Here is an 18353-nt window from a genome sequence, read left to right on the forward strand (position 1 = left end):
CTGTTCACATTGACTTACCTATGCACGACGTGTGGTGTTGTGTGAAACCAGGTGGACACTTGCATGCGAAGGATCCAATCGTGTTAACACACAGGAACTGACAGTTGTGCTGTTTCGTTGAACATTCATCAAGGTCTATGGAGGAAACAAAGGAAAAAAGTAGGAATAGCTCTAGGGGAAGTGAAATAGAAATGATTCCAGGGGGATGAGAAATGGGAATAACCTGGGTGGATGTGAAATAGGAATATTTCTGGCAAGTGGTATGTGGGGGAGAGTTTGTAAAGGGGAGTGAAAAGCAGCACATCTCTTGAATAAGCATTGTGCAGCATCTGTCCTAGGATGAGTTTCAATGCCTTAGTTCTTCAGTACTAATGGTCCAGCTCTGGATTCAGGCAACTGCTGGACTTTGTTGATCAAGCCTTTTAAAATAATAAAAGGTATAGATGAGGTTGAGCAAGCTACTTAACATAGTCAAGTGAGCCAAGGACTAGAGGGCACAGGTACAAAACTCTCAAGCCTTGGACAAGGGTACAGATGAGAAAATCAATTTTTCCCCTACAGGATAATGAAAGTGGAACAGATTGCTGGAGAAGGGAGCTGATTCAGGTCAGTATTAAAGGGAGCTCCATCGAAAACTTTTGACAAACTGAACTGAACTTGAGATCAATATTAACAAAGTGTTTGGTTTTTTTGTCATGACAAAATGGGAGAACAAATTTATTATTCCCTAACTTAGGGGGTTTACAGATTTTGGAGAGGAGAGAGAAGCTTACCGTGGAATAAACAGACACGGGCCTGAATTTTTCACTCGTCGGGCATGCGTGATCGATGGGCCCGGAAGCGGATGGGAAAAGGGTCCCTGACCGGCCCCCAACTGTGATTTCATGCTGGCTGGCCAATTAATGACCAGTTAGCATGAAAAGTGCACTGAGAAAGGCTCAGCACTGCTGGTGGGGGCGGGAGGAGGGCTGGTGCTGGTGTCACTGTGGGTGTTGGTGAGACAGCTGCCTCAGGGAGCTGCAGACCTCCACAGAACAAACAAAGCAACAAAAACGCTGCAAAATATGTCAATTCAGCACAATCAAGCATACCTCATTACAAATCAGTCCCCAGATATCTCTTTCTTATTTCCCCATGGAGATTTCATCCTGCCCTGGATCGAGGTTTGAGCAAAGATGTAAAGGTCGCCCGGCCAATTGGCCCGTCCGCCAACAGTAAAAGTGGATGGGCCATGAAAAATCTCTTTCAATCGCCTCCTTAATAGACTTAATTGCCGCTTAATTATCGGCGGGCGTGCTTCCGACTGCCACGCGCCCACCGAGCGAGATATCGCGCAAGTGCGCAATGACGTCGGGATGCTCGCCCAACATCGCCTCACACTATTTCACGGCCGGACAGGTCAGGCACCCACCAGCCCATGCGACGTAAAATTCTGGTCATGGACTCAAGGGGCATTGAGGAGCAGTGGATGGAGCAGGGCTCAGGAGCTCTGGACAGAGTGGGGTCCAAGGGCACAGAATGAAATGAGGTTAAGGGGGTCTGATGGAGCAGGGTTGAGGGGCTTGGAATGGAGCTGGGTCAAAGGGCTCTCTCTGGGCAGAACGGAATTGGCAAGCCCCAGGTAGAGTGAGACCAAGGGGTTGTTTTTCCTCCCCCTGTTTGTTTAATCAGGCAGTGCACTGCTGCATCACAGATGAACACAAATGGATTTACATGGTTTGGCTTTCACCCTGGAGTGAAAGCAGCCCTGGAATGGGCAGGAATCTGTTCATTGTCTGCTACACCTGCAGCAACACAATTCCTGTCTCCTTTGGGGCCTCCAACAACACTAATGCTCCTTGCTGTCCCAATATAATAGAACAATAGTGGTAGGAGACTCGATAGTAAGGGGAACAGACAGGTGTTTCTGCGGCAGTAGACATGACTCCAGGATGGTACGTTGCCTCCCTGGTGCCAGGGTCAAGGATGTCACTGAATGGCTGCAGGGCATTCTAAAGGGCGAGGGCAAACAGACAGAGATCGTGGTACATATTGGTACCAACAACATAGGTAGAAAGAGGGATGAGGTCCTGCAAGCAGAATTTAGGGAGCTAGGAAACAGATTAAAAAACAGGACCTCAAAGGTAGGATTACTCTGGATTACTTCCAGTGCCATGTGCTAGTGAGTAAAGAAATAGGAGGTTAGTCCAGATGAATGCATGGCTGGAGAGATGGTGCAGGAGGGAGGGCTTTAGATTTCTGGGACATTGGGACCATTTCTGGGGGCGGTGGGACCTGTACAAGGTGGACGGGTTGCACCTGAACCGAAATGGGACCAGCATCCTTGTGGGGAGGTTTGCAAGTGCTGTTGGGGAGGGCTTAAACTAACTTGGCAGGGGGATAGGATCCTGAGAGGAGGTTCAGCAAGGGGAGATGCACAGCCAAGATTAGAAGAGAGAGCAAGTGAGTCTGGAAGGCATAGAAATTATAGGCCAGTTAAGACACAAAGGAGTTTGGCAAGGTTGGATGGCATTTATTTTAATGCAAGGAGTCTGATGAATAAGGCAGATGTGAGGGCACAAATTAACACATGAAAGTATGATGTCATTGCTGTCAAGGAGGTAAAAGAGGAGGGGGTATCGCAATATTGAGCAAGGAATCAATTACAGCAGTAAGGAGGGGTGACATCTTAGAAGGCTCCTCAAATTAAGCTATATGGGTAGAACTGAAAAACAAAAAAGGAGCAATCACATTGCTGGGAGTGTACTAAAGGCCCCCAAACAGTCAGAGAGAAATACAAGAGCAGATATGTAAGCAAATTTCAGAGAAGTGTAAAAATAATAGGGTAGTAATAGTGGGGGATTTCAACTTCCCCAATATTAACTGGGTTAGTCATAGTGCGATAGGTTTAAAGGGAGCGGAATTCTTCAAATGCATCCAGGAGAGCTTTTTAAGCCAGTACGTAGAAGGTCCTACAAGAGAGGGGGCGATCCTGGACTTAATTTTAGGGAGTGAAGCCGGGCAAGTGGTAGAGGTATCAATGGGGGAGAATTTTGCAGATAGTGATCATAAATCTGTTAGATTCAAGGTTGTTATGGAAAAGGACAAGGATGGGCCAGAAATCAGAGTTCAAAATTGGGGGAAGGCTGATTTTAATAAGATCAGATATGATTTGGCCAAAGTGGACTGGGAACAGCTACTTTTAGGTAAATCTGCGTCAGAGCAGTGGGACTCATTCAAGAAGGAAAAAGGGAGAGTACAGGGCCAACATATTCCGGTAAAGACAAAGGGTGGGACCAACAAATCAGGGAGCCCTAGATGTCGAGGGATATACAGGATTGGATAAAGAGAAAAAGGGAAGCTTATGGCAGATACCGAGGGCTCAAAACAGCAGAAGCCCTAGAAGAGTATAGAATGTGTAGAGGTGGGGGGGGAACTTAAAAAGGAAATTAGGAGAGCAAAAAGGAGGCATGAAAAAGCATTGGCAGGTAAAATAAAGGAAAATCCAAAGTTATTTTACAAGTACATTAAGAGTAAGAGGATAACTAGGGAAACAGTAGGGCCCATTAAGGATCATAGTGGTAATTTGTGGGTGGAGCCGGAAGACACAGGTAGGGTTTTAAATGAATACTTGGTGTCGGTGTTCGCAAATGAGAAGGACGACGTGGGCATGGAAATCAGGCAGATGAACTGTGATATAACTGAAGAAATTAGCATAGAAAGGGAGGAGGTTCTAAGTGGTCTGGCAGGCTTAAATTGTGTGCAGTTTTGGTCTCCTTATCTGAGGAAGGATGTTCTTGCTATAGAGGGAGAGCAGTGAAGGTTTACCAGGCTGATTCCTGGGATGGTGGGACTGACATATGAGGAGAGATTGAGTTGATTAGGATTATATTCGCTGGAGTTCAGAAGAATGAGGGGGGATCTCATAGAAACCATTGGCCCAGGCTAACACTCTGGGGAAATGGATTCAAATCTCATTATAGCAATTGGTGGAATTTAAATTCAATTAATAAATCTGGAATATAAAGCTAGTCTTAGTAATGACGATCATGAAACTATCATCGATTGTCGCTATAAACCACCCCTTTAGAGAAGAAAATCTGCCATCTGGGTGCCCTAAATGTGACTCCAGACCCAAAGCAATATGGTTGACTCTTAGCTGCCCTCTGAATTGGCCTAGCAAGCCACTGAGTACAAGGACAATTGGGATGGGTCACAAATGCTCACCCTGCCAGTGATGCCTGCATCCCATGAAAGAATAAAGTGAAAAACTTCTCTGTTCTTCTTCAAAATAACACCATGAGATCTTTTACGTCACACGGGAGGGCAGACATTGCCTTAGTTTAACGCTTCATCTAAAAGATGGCACCTCTGACAGTGTAGTACTTCCTCATTACTACACTGTGATTGTCAGCCTAGATTTTCAGAGACCCACATCTCCAGCGTGGGACTGGAACCCATAACTTTCTGACTCAGTGGCAAAAAGTGCTATCCATTGAGCAACAGCTGACACATGTAGGTATTTTGGGGCTATCCCAGTAAGCAGAATGTATATGACTTGCAGCACCTCAGCCCCCTACCTCTACATGTCTTGCCATCTTCCTGCAGGATGTAGCCTCGTGGACATGAGCACTGGTAGCTGCCTTCAGTGTTCTTGCAGATAAAGTTGCACGGTTTGGGTGACTGCGCACACTCATCGAGATCTGTGAGGAAGCGAAGAGAAATAAAGTATTAATGCTGAGTTACTCTTGGTGGTCCCATGTACCCAGGCCTGCCAGAATCACCATGAATATGAGGATCATTCTTAGTGTGCACAGTCCCAGACGAGCACTGAATGCTTTGTTCCTGATAGTCATTGTAAACCCTGTCCCCACTCTCTGAAAGTCTATGTGCATAGCAAGAGCAATGGTGTACAGAGGAGCACTGAATAACAATTCAATCAATTCTTTATTCACACATTTTTCACTGGGATTACCAAATAGTATAAGTTCTGATGTTACTGCCTTGACATAATGAGGCTTCCTGCTTAGTAATCATCATTTTGGCTTGTGTTCAATCACCCAACCTTAGTCTTACTGAAAACAATTGACTTGGCAAAATTTTTAGCATGGCGGGCGTCCAACCCGCTTGAGCATAAAATGATGCGCGTTGACGTTGGGCGAGCATTCCGATGCCAGCTTGCAGTCGCACAATGTTTCGTTCGGCGGGCGTGCGCCAGAGTCGGCAGCGTGCCAGCCAACAATTAAAAGGCCATTAACAAGGTTATTAAATTAAATTTCCTGCTTACGGTTGGCGGGCAGGCGAAAAGGCCAAGTGGCCTTTGCACTTTTTAGGAAGCCTCATCCACAGGCGGAATGAGGTTTCCTAAAGCAAATAAAAATAAAATTAATTAAAAACTGAATTCATAACATGTTCCTGTTCATGTGACAGAGTCACACGAGGGGACATGTTTTACTACATTATTTATTTCTTTATTTTTTTTTGAAAATGCTTCACCCCCTGAGGCATGCGCGAAGGTCGCACTCGCCCTGCTTGCACTCCCCCCTCCCCCCCACCCCCCATCCATACAGGCAGCGCCAAGTGCTGTCGCTCGCATTTCAGGGTAGGCAGGCCTTAATTGGTCCACCAGCGTGAAAGTGCCTTCCGGCTTCGATCGCGGGCAGCGGTGCTTCCCGACCACCCCCGTTGAGCCCACTCAACAAGAGCGAGATTCTGCCCATAAAACCAAAAAGCGCTGGAAAAACTCAGCAGGTCTGGCAGCGTCTGTGGAGAGAGAAACAAAGTTAATGGGCAGAATTTTTCAGTCAGCATGTGGGGACGGGCCCGACACGCCGACGCGTAAAATGACGCGCAACGACATTGGGCGTGTGTCCCGACGTCATTGCGCAGTACCGCGATATTTCGTTCAGCGGGTGCACGCCGGAGTCAGCTGCGTGCCTGCCGATATGTAAACGGCCTATTAAGGCCATTAAGAAAGTAACTGATCTAATTGTTAATGATGCCCGTCCAACCTTAAGGTTGGCAGCAGGCGAAAAGGCCGAGCGGTCTTCATGTTTTTTAGCAAACCTCATCCACGAGCGGGATGAGGTTTCCTAAAGCTTTTATTCAATAAATAAAAAAATTTACCTAAATATAAAAACATGTCCCATCTCATGTGACACAGTCACATGAGGGGACATGTCTAAATAAATTTTTAAACCATTTATTCAATTATTTCAACATTGATTCAATTTCCCTGAGGCGAGTGCGAAAGAGCGCTGGCCCCGACCCTCCCTCCTCCTACTGCCCACACAGGTAGCGCTGAGCGCTACAGCTTGTGTATTACGCTGGGCGGGCCTTAATTGGCAGTGCAGAGCTGATTGCGGGTGGTGATCAGCTCCGCGACCACCCCTGCCTGCTCCTGCCGAGCCCGCCCACTGCCTGAAAAGTTCAGGTGCATGTTTCGAGTCCAATGTGACTTACGAACATACGAAATAGGAGCAGAAGTAGGTTATTCAGCCCCTTGAGCCTGCTCTGCCATTCAATAAGATCCGAGCTGATCTGTTTGAGTTCCACCTCTACCCCTGATAACCTTTGATTCCTTTGCCTAACAAGAATTTATACCTCTGCCTTAAAAACATTCAGTGACCCCGCTTCCACTGCCTTCTGAGGCAGAGAGTTCCGAAGTTGCACAGCCCTCAGAGAAAAAATTTCTCCTCATCCCTGTCCTATAAGGGCAACCCCTAATTTTAAAACAGTGCCCCATAGTTCTGGACTCACTCACAAGAGGAAACATCCTTTCTACGTCCACTTTGTCAAGACCATTCAGGTTCTTATATACTTCAATCATGTTATCCCTCACTCTTCTTAAACACAAGCCCAGCCTATCCAACCTTTCTTCATAAGACAACCTGCTCACTCCAGGTATCAATCTAGTAAACCTCCTCTGACCCGCCCCCAGCTCATTTGCATCCTTCCTTAAATATGGAGACCATAACTGCACACACTATTCGAGAGACAGTCTCACCAATGCCCTGTATAAAAGGGCATAACATCCTTACTTTTATGTTCAATTCCTCTTGTAATAAAGGATAGCATTCCATTAGCATTCTTGATTACATGCTGTACTTGCATACTAAACTTTTGTGACTCATGCATGAGAACACCTAGATCCCTCTGCACCTTGGAATTCTACAGTTGTTTTCCATTTAAGTAATATGCTGCTTTTTTATTCTTCCTGCCAAAGTGAACAACTTCACATTTTCCCACATTATACTCCATCTGCCAGATTTTTGCCCACTCACTCAGCCTATCCACCTGCAAACTCCTTATGTCTTCTTCACAACATACTTTCCTAGCTATTGTTTGTTGTCTGCTAATTTAACTACCATGCCTTCACTCCCCTCATCCAAGTCATTGATGTAAGTTGTAAAAAGTTAAGGCCGCAGTACAGACCTGTGTGGGACACCACTTGTCACATCCTGCCAATCAGGCAAAGACCCATTTATGCGTACTTTCTGTTTTCTGTCAGCCAGCCAATCGTTTATCCAGGCTAATACGTTACCCCGCTATACCATGAGCTTTTATTTCCACCATAACCTTTGATGTGGCACCTTATCAAATGCTTTCTGGAAATCCAAGTATAGTACGTCTAGAGGCTCCCTTTTATCAACAGTGCATGTTACTCCTTCAAAAAACTCTAATAAATTGGTTAACGTGATTTCCCTTTCATGAAACCATGTTGTCTTTTACCGATTATCTTGTGTTTTTCTAAGCACCCAGCTATAACCTCTTTAATGATCCACTCGGACACCTTCCCCATGACAGACGTCAAGCTAACTGGCCTATAGTTTCCTGTTTTCTGTTTCTCTCCTTGAATAGAGAGGTTATATTTGCTACTTTCCAGTCTGATGGAACCTTTCCAGAATCTAGGGAATTTTGGAAAATTAACACCAATGCATCTACTACCTTATTAGCCACCTCTTCTAAGACCCTAGGCTGACGTCCGTCTGGACCCAGAGACATGTCAGCCCTGCAGCTCCATCAGTTTGCTCAGTACTGCTTCCCTAGTGATTGTAATTTCACCAAGTTCCTCTCAACCCTCCACCTCCTGATTTATAGCTATTACTGGAATGTTTTTTATGGCCTGAATTTTTCTGGCAGCAGGCGGGCTCGGCGGGAGCGGTTGCGGAGCTGATCGCTGCCCGCGATCGGCTCTGCGCCGCCACTTTATGTGGGCGGGCCAATTAAGGCCTGCCCAACATAAGATGCGACTGGTAGCAGCACTACCTGTGTGGGCAGGGGGAGGAGGGTGAGTCGGGGCCAGCGCTCTTTCATGCATGCGTGTGAAAGAGCGCTTCAATCTCCCTGAGTAACGGATCTGCCTCAGGGAGATTGAAGGGCTTATGAAATTATTAAATAAAAGGTTTAAAATTTTATTTAAACATGTCCCCTCATATATGTTTTCATATTTATGAAATTTTAAAATTTATTTAATAAAAGCTTTAGGAAACCTCATCCCGCTCATGGATGGGTTTTCCTAAAAACGCGAAGGCCGCTTGGCTTTTTCGCCTGCCCGCCAACCTTAAGATTGGACGGGCAGTGTTTACAATTACCTTAATTAGTTCCTTAATGGCCTTAATAGGCCATTTACATATCGGCGGGCATGCAGCTGACTCTGGTGTGCTCCCACCAAACGAAACATCACAGCTCAGCGGGATGATGTCGGGACGCATGCCCGACATCATCGTGCGTCATTTTACGCGTCATGTGTCAGGCCCGCCCTCGCACGCCAACTAAAAAAATCCTGCCCTATATCTTCTATAGTGGAGACAGAAGCAAAATATTTGTTCATTTCATCTGCCATTTCCTTATTATCTACAATTAACTCCCCATTCCCACTCTCCAGGGGACCAACACTCATTTTATCTACTCTTTTCTTGTTTAAATACCTGTAGAAACTCTTGTTCTCTGTTTTTATATTTCTAGCTAGCTCCCCCTCGTACTCAAATTTCTTTCTCCTGATTTTAGTCATTCTCTGTCGTTCTTTATATTCTGACCAATCATCTGACCTGCCACTCATCTTTGTGTAGCTACATACTTTTTTCTTAAGTTTGATGCTTTCCCCAACTTCTTGGATGGTGGGTCCTCCCTTTAGAATTTTTCCTTATAGTAGGAATATACTTATTCTGAGTATTCTGAAATATTCCCTTAAATGTCTGCCACTGCTTCTCTATTGATCTATCCCGTACCCTAGTATCCCAGTTCACTTCAGCTAGCTCAGCTTTCAGGCCCACATAGTTGTCCTCATTTAAGTTTAAAATACTAGTCTTAGACCCACTCTTCTCCCTTTAAACTGGATGTAAAATCTTTGATTAATTGTGCTCCTCATCCTCCTTTACCTACCTTCCTATACTTTTTGAATGTGATATGCCCCTTAACATTCAGGACCCAATCCTTGTCATCCTGCAGCCAGTTGTCTGTAATGGCCATCTTTGGAACTCGACATGTTGGTTTCCATTAAGATTTAGTCTTGGTATCCCTTCCTCAACCAAAGTCTCTACAGCTTCCGCAACAACTGTTAATTCTCTATAAACGTAAGATTCCACCCAATTTTTGCATGCTGTCCACATCTAGAGAAACACTGAGGCTCTTCCAAGTGCCTCAAGAGGACACAAGTAAAAGTTTTTTGTATGAGAGGTGATCCCTTTCTCACCTCTTGTTCTCTAACACAGCTTGCCTTGTCTCTCTCTATTTTATTAATACTACAATGGTCAGTCTTTCTTAGAAGTTCCCTCTCTTGTTCTTCCTAAGCTCCAAATGTCCCATCCTAACAACACTATGGATGTTCCTACACCACATGGATTGCAGTGGTTCAAGAAGGCTGTTCACCATCACCTTCTCAAGGGCAATTAGGGATGGGCAATAAATGCTGGCCTAGCCAGCGATGTCCACATCCCACGAACAGTTTAAAAATAAATGTAATTACACTCTTCCTCTTCCCTTCATCCTCATTGTGTTCAAATCATCATACTCCCAAACCCTAACCCATTCTTTTCTTGGATTCGAAAACTGTACAATGGCTCACCTCCCTCAGCCTTCCCTCCCTGCCAGAGTCTGCAGGCTTTTAAAACGCAAGCTTGGGCCACCTGATCTGTGCTTCCTGACTTACTTTGACTTCTCTCCTACTCTTTCCAACATTAGCGATGTCCAGCATTTTGGGTCTTGAGCTGTCACTTGGATTTCTCAATACAAAAACAGAATGTACTTTTCCTTGAACAAGAAATACGCTGATGTGTGTACAAGAAGTTTGCCTGCAAGGTTGATGTGCATCACTTATCAGGAAATGGTGTCACGAAGGGTTCTTACCAACACAGGAGGTTGCTGTTAAGTCAGTGGTGTATCCAATATTACAGAAACAGCGGAAGGAGCCCATGGTGTTGACGCACTGCCCATTCTTACACAAGTTAGGTATCACTCTACACTCATCGATATCTGTAACATATGATATAATATCTGTAACAATATGTAAACAATATAAACAGCAAGGCTGACATTCAATTAGTTTCGTACTTCTAATCCAGTAAATCCAGAGACTCGGTGCTCTTGAATTACAATAGGCTCCAAAAGGAGAACAAGATTGGCTGGAGTTCCATTGGGGTGCAACTTTCAAACGGGTTTTACGTGAATCTTTAACGTGGACTAGATTTTAACAGAGCATCACCTTCATTTGCCACAAAGGCAAATCCCTTGAAATACATCATTGCATTGCTGCTCTGTGACTTCACCACTGATACTGATCCATGGCTCTACTGGCTCATCTTCCTCCCCAAATAAACATTTGTCATACTCTGTTGCACCAATACCAGAACTGGTGTCCTCCAGCTGTACCAAAAGTGTGTCAGCCAGATCTGTTCTACTGACAAGTTAATGGAATGCAGTCAGTCTTCACACTGTGCAGCTGTACATACGGTGGGTACTGTCATCGCATTGAAATGCACGCCAGCAAGTACTATCCCTCACAGGGACTGGAACTGATATAGCTCGGAATGTCAACTCAAGGCTCTGCGGTACCTTTTCAAAAGCTTGGCATCTCTTGGGATAGTGCCAACAATGATGGGCTTAAACAAAAGCTTTGACAAATGAAGCATTCAAACTGAATGAGTGTAAACACAACCCAGTGAGAGTGATGAGGTGGCTGATGGGGCACTTTGTTGCCATTAAACAGATTGGAGTTCACTGACACAACTGATACTCAGAGGAGGTCATTTTCCCACCCTGTGCATCTGACAGGACTCTTGCCCATTAAAAATATAGTTTGGAAATTCCAGCACATGGTTTTCCAACCATTAACCAGAATCCATGCACGCCAAGTAACAAGTCAAGATGGGCCGAGCTCTCAGCCAGTGAAAAGTTGGAAAATTGCTCATGCAGAGTCCACTTACAAATGACTGAGAGGACCTGTATAGATCTGCCTTACCTCTACCATCTGTGGCGTATCCAGGTCCATGGGGGCACATTTTTTTATAGCGGGCAGTACCAGGCAGTGGGCACAGTTCACACTGGTTGCCCCATCCTCTGCCTCCATTGCAGCAACACTCAGACTTAGTGACAAGGTTACGGTTAGTGGATGACATCTGGCACATGGTCTGCAAGACTTCGATGAAACAGAACCCCTGACGATTATCTGGGATAAAAGAAGATAAAAGTAGGATTAGAGAGGCCATCCACAGACAGTGAGACAGGAAACACAGTTTAAAGTGGGCATCATTTCATATATGAAAAATTGTTACATCTGTAAAAAATGGTCATTTTATTTCATTTCTTATGTTCCCTGATATTCTAACTTTTAAAACTCCACGAAATTTCTGTGACTCTGTCCAAATGCACCGTCTGGCTTGGGACTGAGTTATACAGAGCGGGGCTGCACTGCTCAGTGTGAGACTGAGTTATAAATGCCTAAGCAAGGGTCAGCAGTCAAGGAACTGTAACCGTCAAAAATCAGCACCCAGTAAGAGTCAACAGCTACAGAAGAGGTGGGGATGGACTTAGGGAAAAAGAAAGATCAACATCTATGGGGAGAAATTTTAGCTCGGGGGAACGGGCATGTGCCTGACCTGACCAAGCGTAAAATGACACACGGTGAAGTCAGGCGAGCGTCCTGACGTCATCATGCACCTGTGCGATGTTTCGGTTGTGGTGCGGCGGAGTCGGCAATGCGCCCGCTGACAATTAAAAGGTCTATTAAGGCCATTAAAAATGTTATTAAAAGAAATTTTTCACTGCCCGTCCAACCGTACAGTTGGCGTAGAGTCACATGAGGGGGTGTGTTTCAAAACATTTTAGAAGGCTTTCTTTTTTAATTTGAAAAATGTTCATCTCCCTGAGGCAGTTCTGTACCTCAGGGAGATTTTCAAGCCTGCACCTGTGTGCATGCGCGAAGTTCACGCTCACCCTTCTCCCTGCCCCCCCCACACAAGCAGCACTGAGCGCTGCCCCTCGCATTTCACACTGGGCGGGCCTTAATTGGCCCGTCAGCATGAAATCGTGGTCCGGCCCCGATCGTGAGCAGCAGCCGGCTTCCCGACCGCCCATGCTGAGCCCGCCCGATGAGGGAAAAATTGTCCCCCATATTTTTAGCCAGGGTCCAATTTTCTGGAGTTTGATGCATAATCAGTGCATATTGCAAATTAAAGGTTAAATTAGCCCTTTCACCTAATAATTCTTCATATGTTATTAAACATCTGACATAGATGTGGTGCAGGTGTGCACATACCCACAGAAAACCCCAACCCCAAAACACACCCACAGAAAGCCCCAACCCCAAAATACCCACAGAAAGCCCCAACCCCAAAATACCCACAGAAAGCCCCAACCCCAAAATACCCACAGAAAGCCCCAACCCCAAAATACCCACAGAAACCCCCAGCCTCCCAATACACACCCACAGTAAACCCCATCCCCACAAAACACACCCACAGTAAACACCACCCCCAAAACACACCCAAAGTAAACCCCACCCCCCAAAACACTCCCAAAGAAACCCCCAACCCCAAAATACCCACAGAAACCCCCAACCTCCCAATACACACCCACAGTAAACCCCAACCCCCAAAACACACCCAAAGTAAACCTCACCCCCCAAAAGACACCCACAGAAACCCCCAACCCCAAAATACCCACAGAAACCCCCAGCCTCCCAATACACACCCCCGGTAAACCCCAACCCCCAAAACACACCCACAGTAAACCCCAACCCCCCAAAACACACCCATAGTAAACCCCAACCCCCCAAAACACACCCACAGTAAACCCCATCCTGTTCAATCCAGAACTAAATCCCATCCTCAATATTTAACTACATCACCCATTAGCTGGATGGCATAATCTGTGTCTATAAGCGACTACAAAAGAATTAAGGTTCTGGTGATGTATGTTACACTCTGAAGTGGTAATTGGTCAGGTTTGGTGTTGCTGCTTAAACATTTGACTTTGGCAATGCCAACAAACAGAATAAGCCAGCAAAATCCACATTAACTGGGCATCTCCAATTAATGTGGAACCACTGCTCAGTGTCTCAGCCAATCTGCTCACTGTTTAATAATTGACCTTGTCATCCCTCACCTCTCTTGTTACTTCTGACAATTTTGAGACAATCTAATTTCACGTTAGCTGGCAAGAGACTTTCAGTGGATCGTGTTGATATTTTGAGGTTTCCTACTTACCCAGACATTCTGTAGCTGATGGACTTTCCAAAAATCCTTCGTTGCAGTCACACCGGTAACTGCCGACTGTGTTGATACATCGTCCATTCTGACATATCCCTGGTTTAGTGCGACACTCGTTTTCATCTGGAAACATTCCAAAAGAAAGTTAGCCCGTGTGTGGCAATGAAAGGGATGTATCTATAGATAACACCTTACCTCATCACTCAGCAACACTTCAGGCACCTTGAAATAATTTAACGTGTAGTTATTGTTGTTATGTCGGCCATTTTTACACACCGTAAGATCCCACAGCCAATTAATCTGTTTCAGGGATGCTGATTGAATGAGAAATGTTGGACAGTACATCAGGAGAGCTCACCGCTCTTCTTTGAATAGATCCAGGAAAACCCTTCTGTATCTAAGTGACAGATGGGGCCTCGGTTTAATACAATACTCCCAAAGTGTTGCACTTAAGTGTCAGTCTAGATTATCCTGGACTGAGGCTTGAACCCACAGACTTGAGGCAGAAGCATCAGTGCTTCAACTGAGCAAATTTGAAATTCAGGTATTCAATTGTGACGTTGCTTAAAACTTAACCATGATGTGACCTTATTCTACAATGGGTTTAGATCAAATACATGGAAATAATTTCTCTGTTGAAAATTTCGATTTGGTTACTCCAGCCTATTTTAGGTCAAATTTTTGGTGGGGTAACAAGCTGGCATCTTGTATGGTGCAAGATCACTCGCTACTAATGCACGGTTATCCAAATGTCAGAACATTCCAGAATTAGGCACTAACTCAAAATCAATCAACATTTTTCAACAAAGTTTATCATCAGTTAAATCACAAATACACAAAACAGACCAGACATGTAACTCTTGATAATTAAAACAGGCTTATATTTCCAACATCATATGTTTTTAATCTTTACGTACAGAATCATTGATCTGAATTTGTCTGCACTAACATGTCCTAAATTAGATAGCAAGGTCTCTGGCCACACTTCTGCTCAGCTGACTTCCCCAGTAAATGATGGAGGGGAGGAGAGGCGAAGCCAGGCAGGCCACCCAATTTCCTTTGTCGCTGCCACTGATAACCCTCCAACTCTGAAAACCACAAGAAGGGAGTGGCAATAATCCCAGGGGCAGGGGTGATGAGCCCCCTATTTTGTGGTTGGAGGAAGAAGGTTGAAGATTTCTCTCTGTAACTGCCCCAAACACTAATCTGCTGAAGACTTGAGTCCAATCCAAGGTCTTCAGTAAAAAATGTGGTGAGGTATTTGCTGCGCCCCTTCAATTGCTGCTTCTCCTTCTGGTTCTGTGGTGACAGTCCTGCTGCAGCATAACCACATTTTCCTCATTGGCAGCAGCAGGCTCTCTCTCTTGGTGGAGATCACACCTGACCCATCCATCAACAGGAGGGACATCCAGGTAATCATCTCCCAAGAAATAACTATAAACTTCTAAATTCAACTACACTGACCACAGAAAAGAACAACCAGCAGACAAACATGCAGTTACAGACAGGCACGCAGATAGGCATACAGCCAGCTAGACATACAGTTAGATAGACAGGTGTGCAGACAAGCACGCAGATAGACAGATGTACAGTTAGGCAGACAGGTTTACAGACAGATAGGTTTACAGTCAGACAGGCACACAGACAGGCATAGTTAGTTAGACAGACAGGCACACACATATATATATAGACATACAGTTAGACAGACAGGTGGGCACATAGATAGCCAGGCACACCAAAAGACAGACAGGAAGATAGGAAAATGTACCCATGCAGCCCTCTCCATCTGGTCTTCGCATCATTCCAGGTGGGCAGATGCACATGAAGGTGCCAATCAGGTTCTTGCACATCATTCCTCGGGACTCACAATCGTGGAATCCTTCTGAACACTCATCCAAATCTGTAATCAGGGAAAAGCACTGTCAGCAATGCATAAACTTTCCTCACAGCCAACCAACATTTGCTTTTGCACTCCCTTCCCACCCATTAACTAGAACCTATATTCATGACTGAATCACCATGCAGTGTATCAGTCATATCAGAAGTTGCCAAGGGTCTGGACAATATTGGGGAATATCTTGCTCTGAGTGTTACTGACTGAACTGGTTAGCTACATGGGGATGGAAATGATCAATAAAATAATTGAAATTCTCTCCTGTATGTGAAGTTACAAACACGAGCTCAGTCACCAAATACATCATTTACATCTGAAACATGCTAACAATTGTAAACTCATCATCCCTACATGCCTGACCTCTCCATATTCAGAGATTTGTCAGCTGTAACTTCATTCAGTCAGGTGTGTGAGCTGTTATCAGGAGTCAGGTCAGGTTAGGGGCAGAATTTTCTGCCTGTCGGGCGGGCGGGCCCGACCCAATCTCTGGCAGGCGGGGAGCTGATCCCCGCTGGAGAAGCGGGCCCCGCTGCTATTTTAAGTGGGCGGGCCAATTAAGGCCCGCCCAGCGTGACGTCTGGCGGGAAGTGCTATGCGCTTCCTGTGCGGGCAGGGGGATTCCCCAAAAGCGAGAGTGCGCTCTTTCGCGCATGCGCACGAAAGAGTGCACATCTCCCTGAGGCTAAGTGCTGCCTCAGGGAGATCGCTGACACTTTTAAAAAGATTAAAAATAGAAATAAAAAAAAATCCTTAACATGTCCCCCTCCATGTGACAATATCACATGAGATCGGACATGTTCATAAATTACAGTAAAACATTATTAAACTGTTTAAAACCCTGCATGAAACCTAATGCCGCCGGTGGATGAGGTTTCATGTTTTTTCTATTGCCTGCCGGGGCTCCTGGCCTCCCCACCAACCTTAAGGTTGGACGGGCAGGTCCTTTAATTGTTTCAATGATCCTGTCAATGGCCTCAATTGGCCATTGACAGGTCGGCGGGCGCACAACTGATTTTGCTGCGCCCCCGCCTTCCTGAAAATTTTATCAGGGCGGGATGACGTCCGGGGTTCCCCTGATGTCATCCCGCGTCATTTTACACATTGGCGAGCGGGCCCCGCCCCCTGATCACCAACGGCAAAATTCTGCCCTTGGAATTTGCTGAATTTTTGTTGGGCCATTTAAATTGAATTCACACTGGATCTGGTTGCACCACAGCCGGAGTGGTTCGCTCCTCCACCGGAGTGGATCACTCCCCCGCTGATATTGGATTGAATTGGTGCTGGATTGGATCAGTCCACAGCTGGAGAGGATCACTCCACAGCTGATAACCACACATCTGGAACGAGTCATTCCACTGCTGGTTTTACTATCTGTACAGCTTGATAAACGAGAATTTGGTGTGTTTTCCTGGTTAATGCTGATATAACTGCCTGAGAAGTCATTTTGACTGGCTGGTGTTAAACTAATCCACATCACGAAAGAAAATCTTGTTTTTCCAATCTATTATAACAAATCTCTTTTGAAGAAATACCAGTTTTAATAATTGATGTGTGTTGGCAAATCTGTTAAATCACTGATATTTTATTTAAAAACATATTTCCAATCAAATTATAAAGGCAGTTTACGGAAAGCTAATATTTGGCACCTGGTCAGTGCTGTACCAGAGCTCAGAGCCTCCTTCCCTTACCTTTGCACATCTTGCGGTCCTCTCTCAGAGTGTAACCTCCAGGGCAGGTGCACTCATAGGAACCATAGGTGTTGATGCAGCGAAATGCACAGAGCAATGGATTGAGGGAACACTCATTGATATCTAAAAATACAAACAAAATATTGTACATCACACAGTCAGATTATCTCTCTGAAGATTCTTATGCCAGTCCCTGTGCTAGATTACATTATCCAGGTGACCATTTATTATAGGTTATACATTGGACAGAGGAGGAAATTCTATGAAACTTTTTGTTCCAAAATCAGTCATCCATAGAACCAAAGAAAAGTTACAGCACAGAAGGAGGCCATTTGGCCCAGGTGTCATTGCCAGGACCCACTTCAAAATCAAACCTTGCCAGCACCCATGCCAAAATTAACCATCACCAGTATCTTTACCAAAGTAAATCTCACCTCTGAACAGTTGTGTAACTGAGTCATTAAAATGTTTGGCCTACCTTCACAAGTCATCATTGGGCCAGGTTCAAATCCATCGTCACATGCGCATTCAAACCCTCCAATAACATTGCTGCAAGTTCCATTACCACACGGGTTACCAATAGTGCATTCATCAGTATCTAGACACAAAGATCACACTCAGTATTGGGTACTGACAAATCTCAGAATTTGATGGATAAGGCTCCCTGTATTCTGGTGCATGTACAATTCCTGCCCCAAAGCATCTTTCAACAGTGCACACTTAGCATCGTAGGAGGAACAAGTTAGAATTAATAAAGAGCTCTCAGATGCTGCAGTGTGGTTTGATATCCTTCTGGGGTGGGTGAAGAAACAGGGGGAAAGGCAAAAGAGAGACCAGCAGAGTAGGGAATTATGAAGAGGTCAGGAAAGTAAGGATTAGCAAGAGATCAGTGAAGTGAGGAATTAGGGAAAGTTCAGCAGTGCAAGCAATTAGGGAGAGACCAATAGGATGGCGCATTAGTGAGAGATCAGCAGAGTGGGGGAAATATATGGAAAAAAAAGGGGCATTGGGGAGCGACCAACAGAGGAAATAAGAAGCTACAAATAGTGTTACAAAACTCAAGCTCAGATGATTGTTAGGTTTTGG

The 18353-nt window shown here is 45.1% G+C and overlaps 1 protein-coding gene across 2 annotated transcripts in view; it reads right to left on the reverse strand.

Annotated features, from left to right (window-relative positions):
* Nucleotides 1-18353, reverse strand: part of fbn3 (fibrillin 3) — a 225098-nt gene that overhangs the window by 17399 nt on the left and 189346 nt on the right. For both annotated transcript variants that reach the window (XM_078555790.1, XM_078555789.1), the window contains 8 exons: nt 17746-17865; nt 17268-17390; nt 15454-15585; nt 13683-13808; nt 11438-11644; nt 10327-10452; nt 4560-4682; nt 19-135 (listed from right to left, as the gene is read on the reverse strand). In XM_078555790.1, coding sequence (XP_078411916.1) covers nt 19-135; nt 4560-4682; nt 10327-10452; nt 11438-11644; nt 13683-13808; nt 15454-15585; nt 17268-17390; nt 17746-17865 — 1074 coding nt within the window. The remainder of the gene's footprint in view (nt 1-18; nt 136-4559; nt 4683-10326; nt 10453-11437; nt 11645-13682; nt 13809-15453; nt 15586-17267; nt 17391-17745; nt 17866-18353) is intronic.

Source organism: Cetorhinus maximus, chromosome 13, assembly GCF_964194155.1.
Source record: "Cetorhinus maximus chromosome 13, sCetMax3.hap1.1, whole genome shotgun sequence".
Taxonomy (NCBI): domain Eukaryota; kingdom Metazoa; phylum Chordata; class Chondrichthyes; order Lamniformes; family Cetorhinidae; genus Cetorhinus; species Cetorhinus maximus.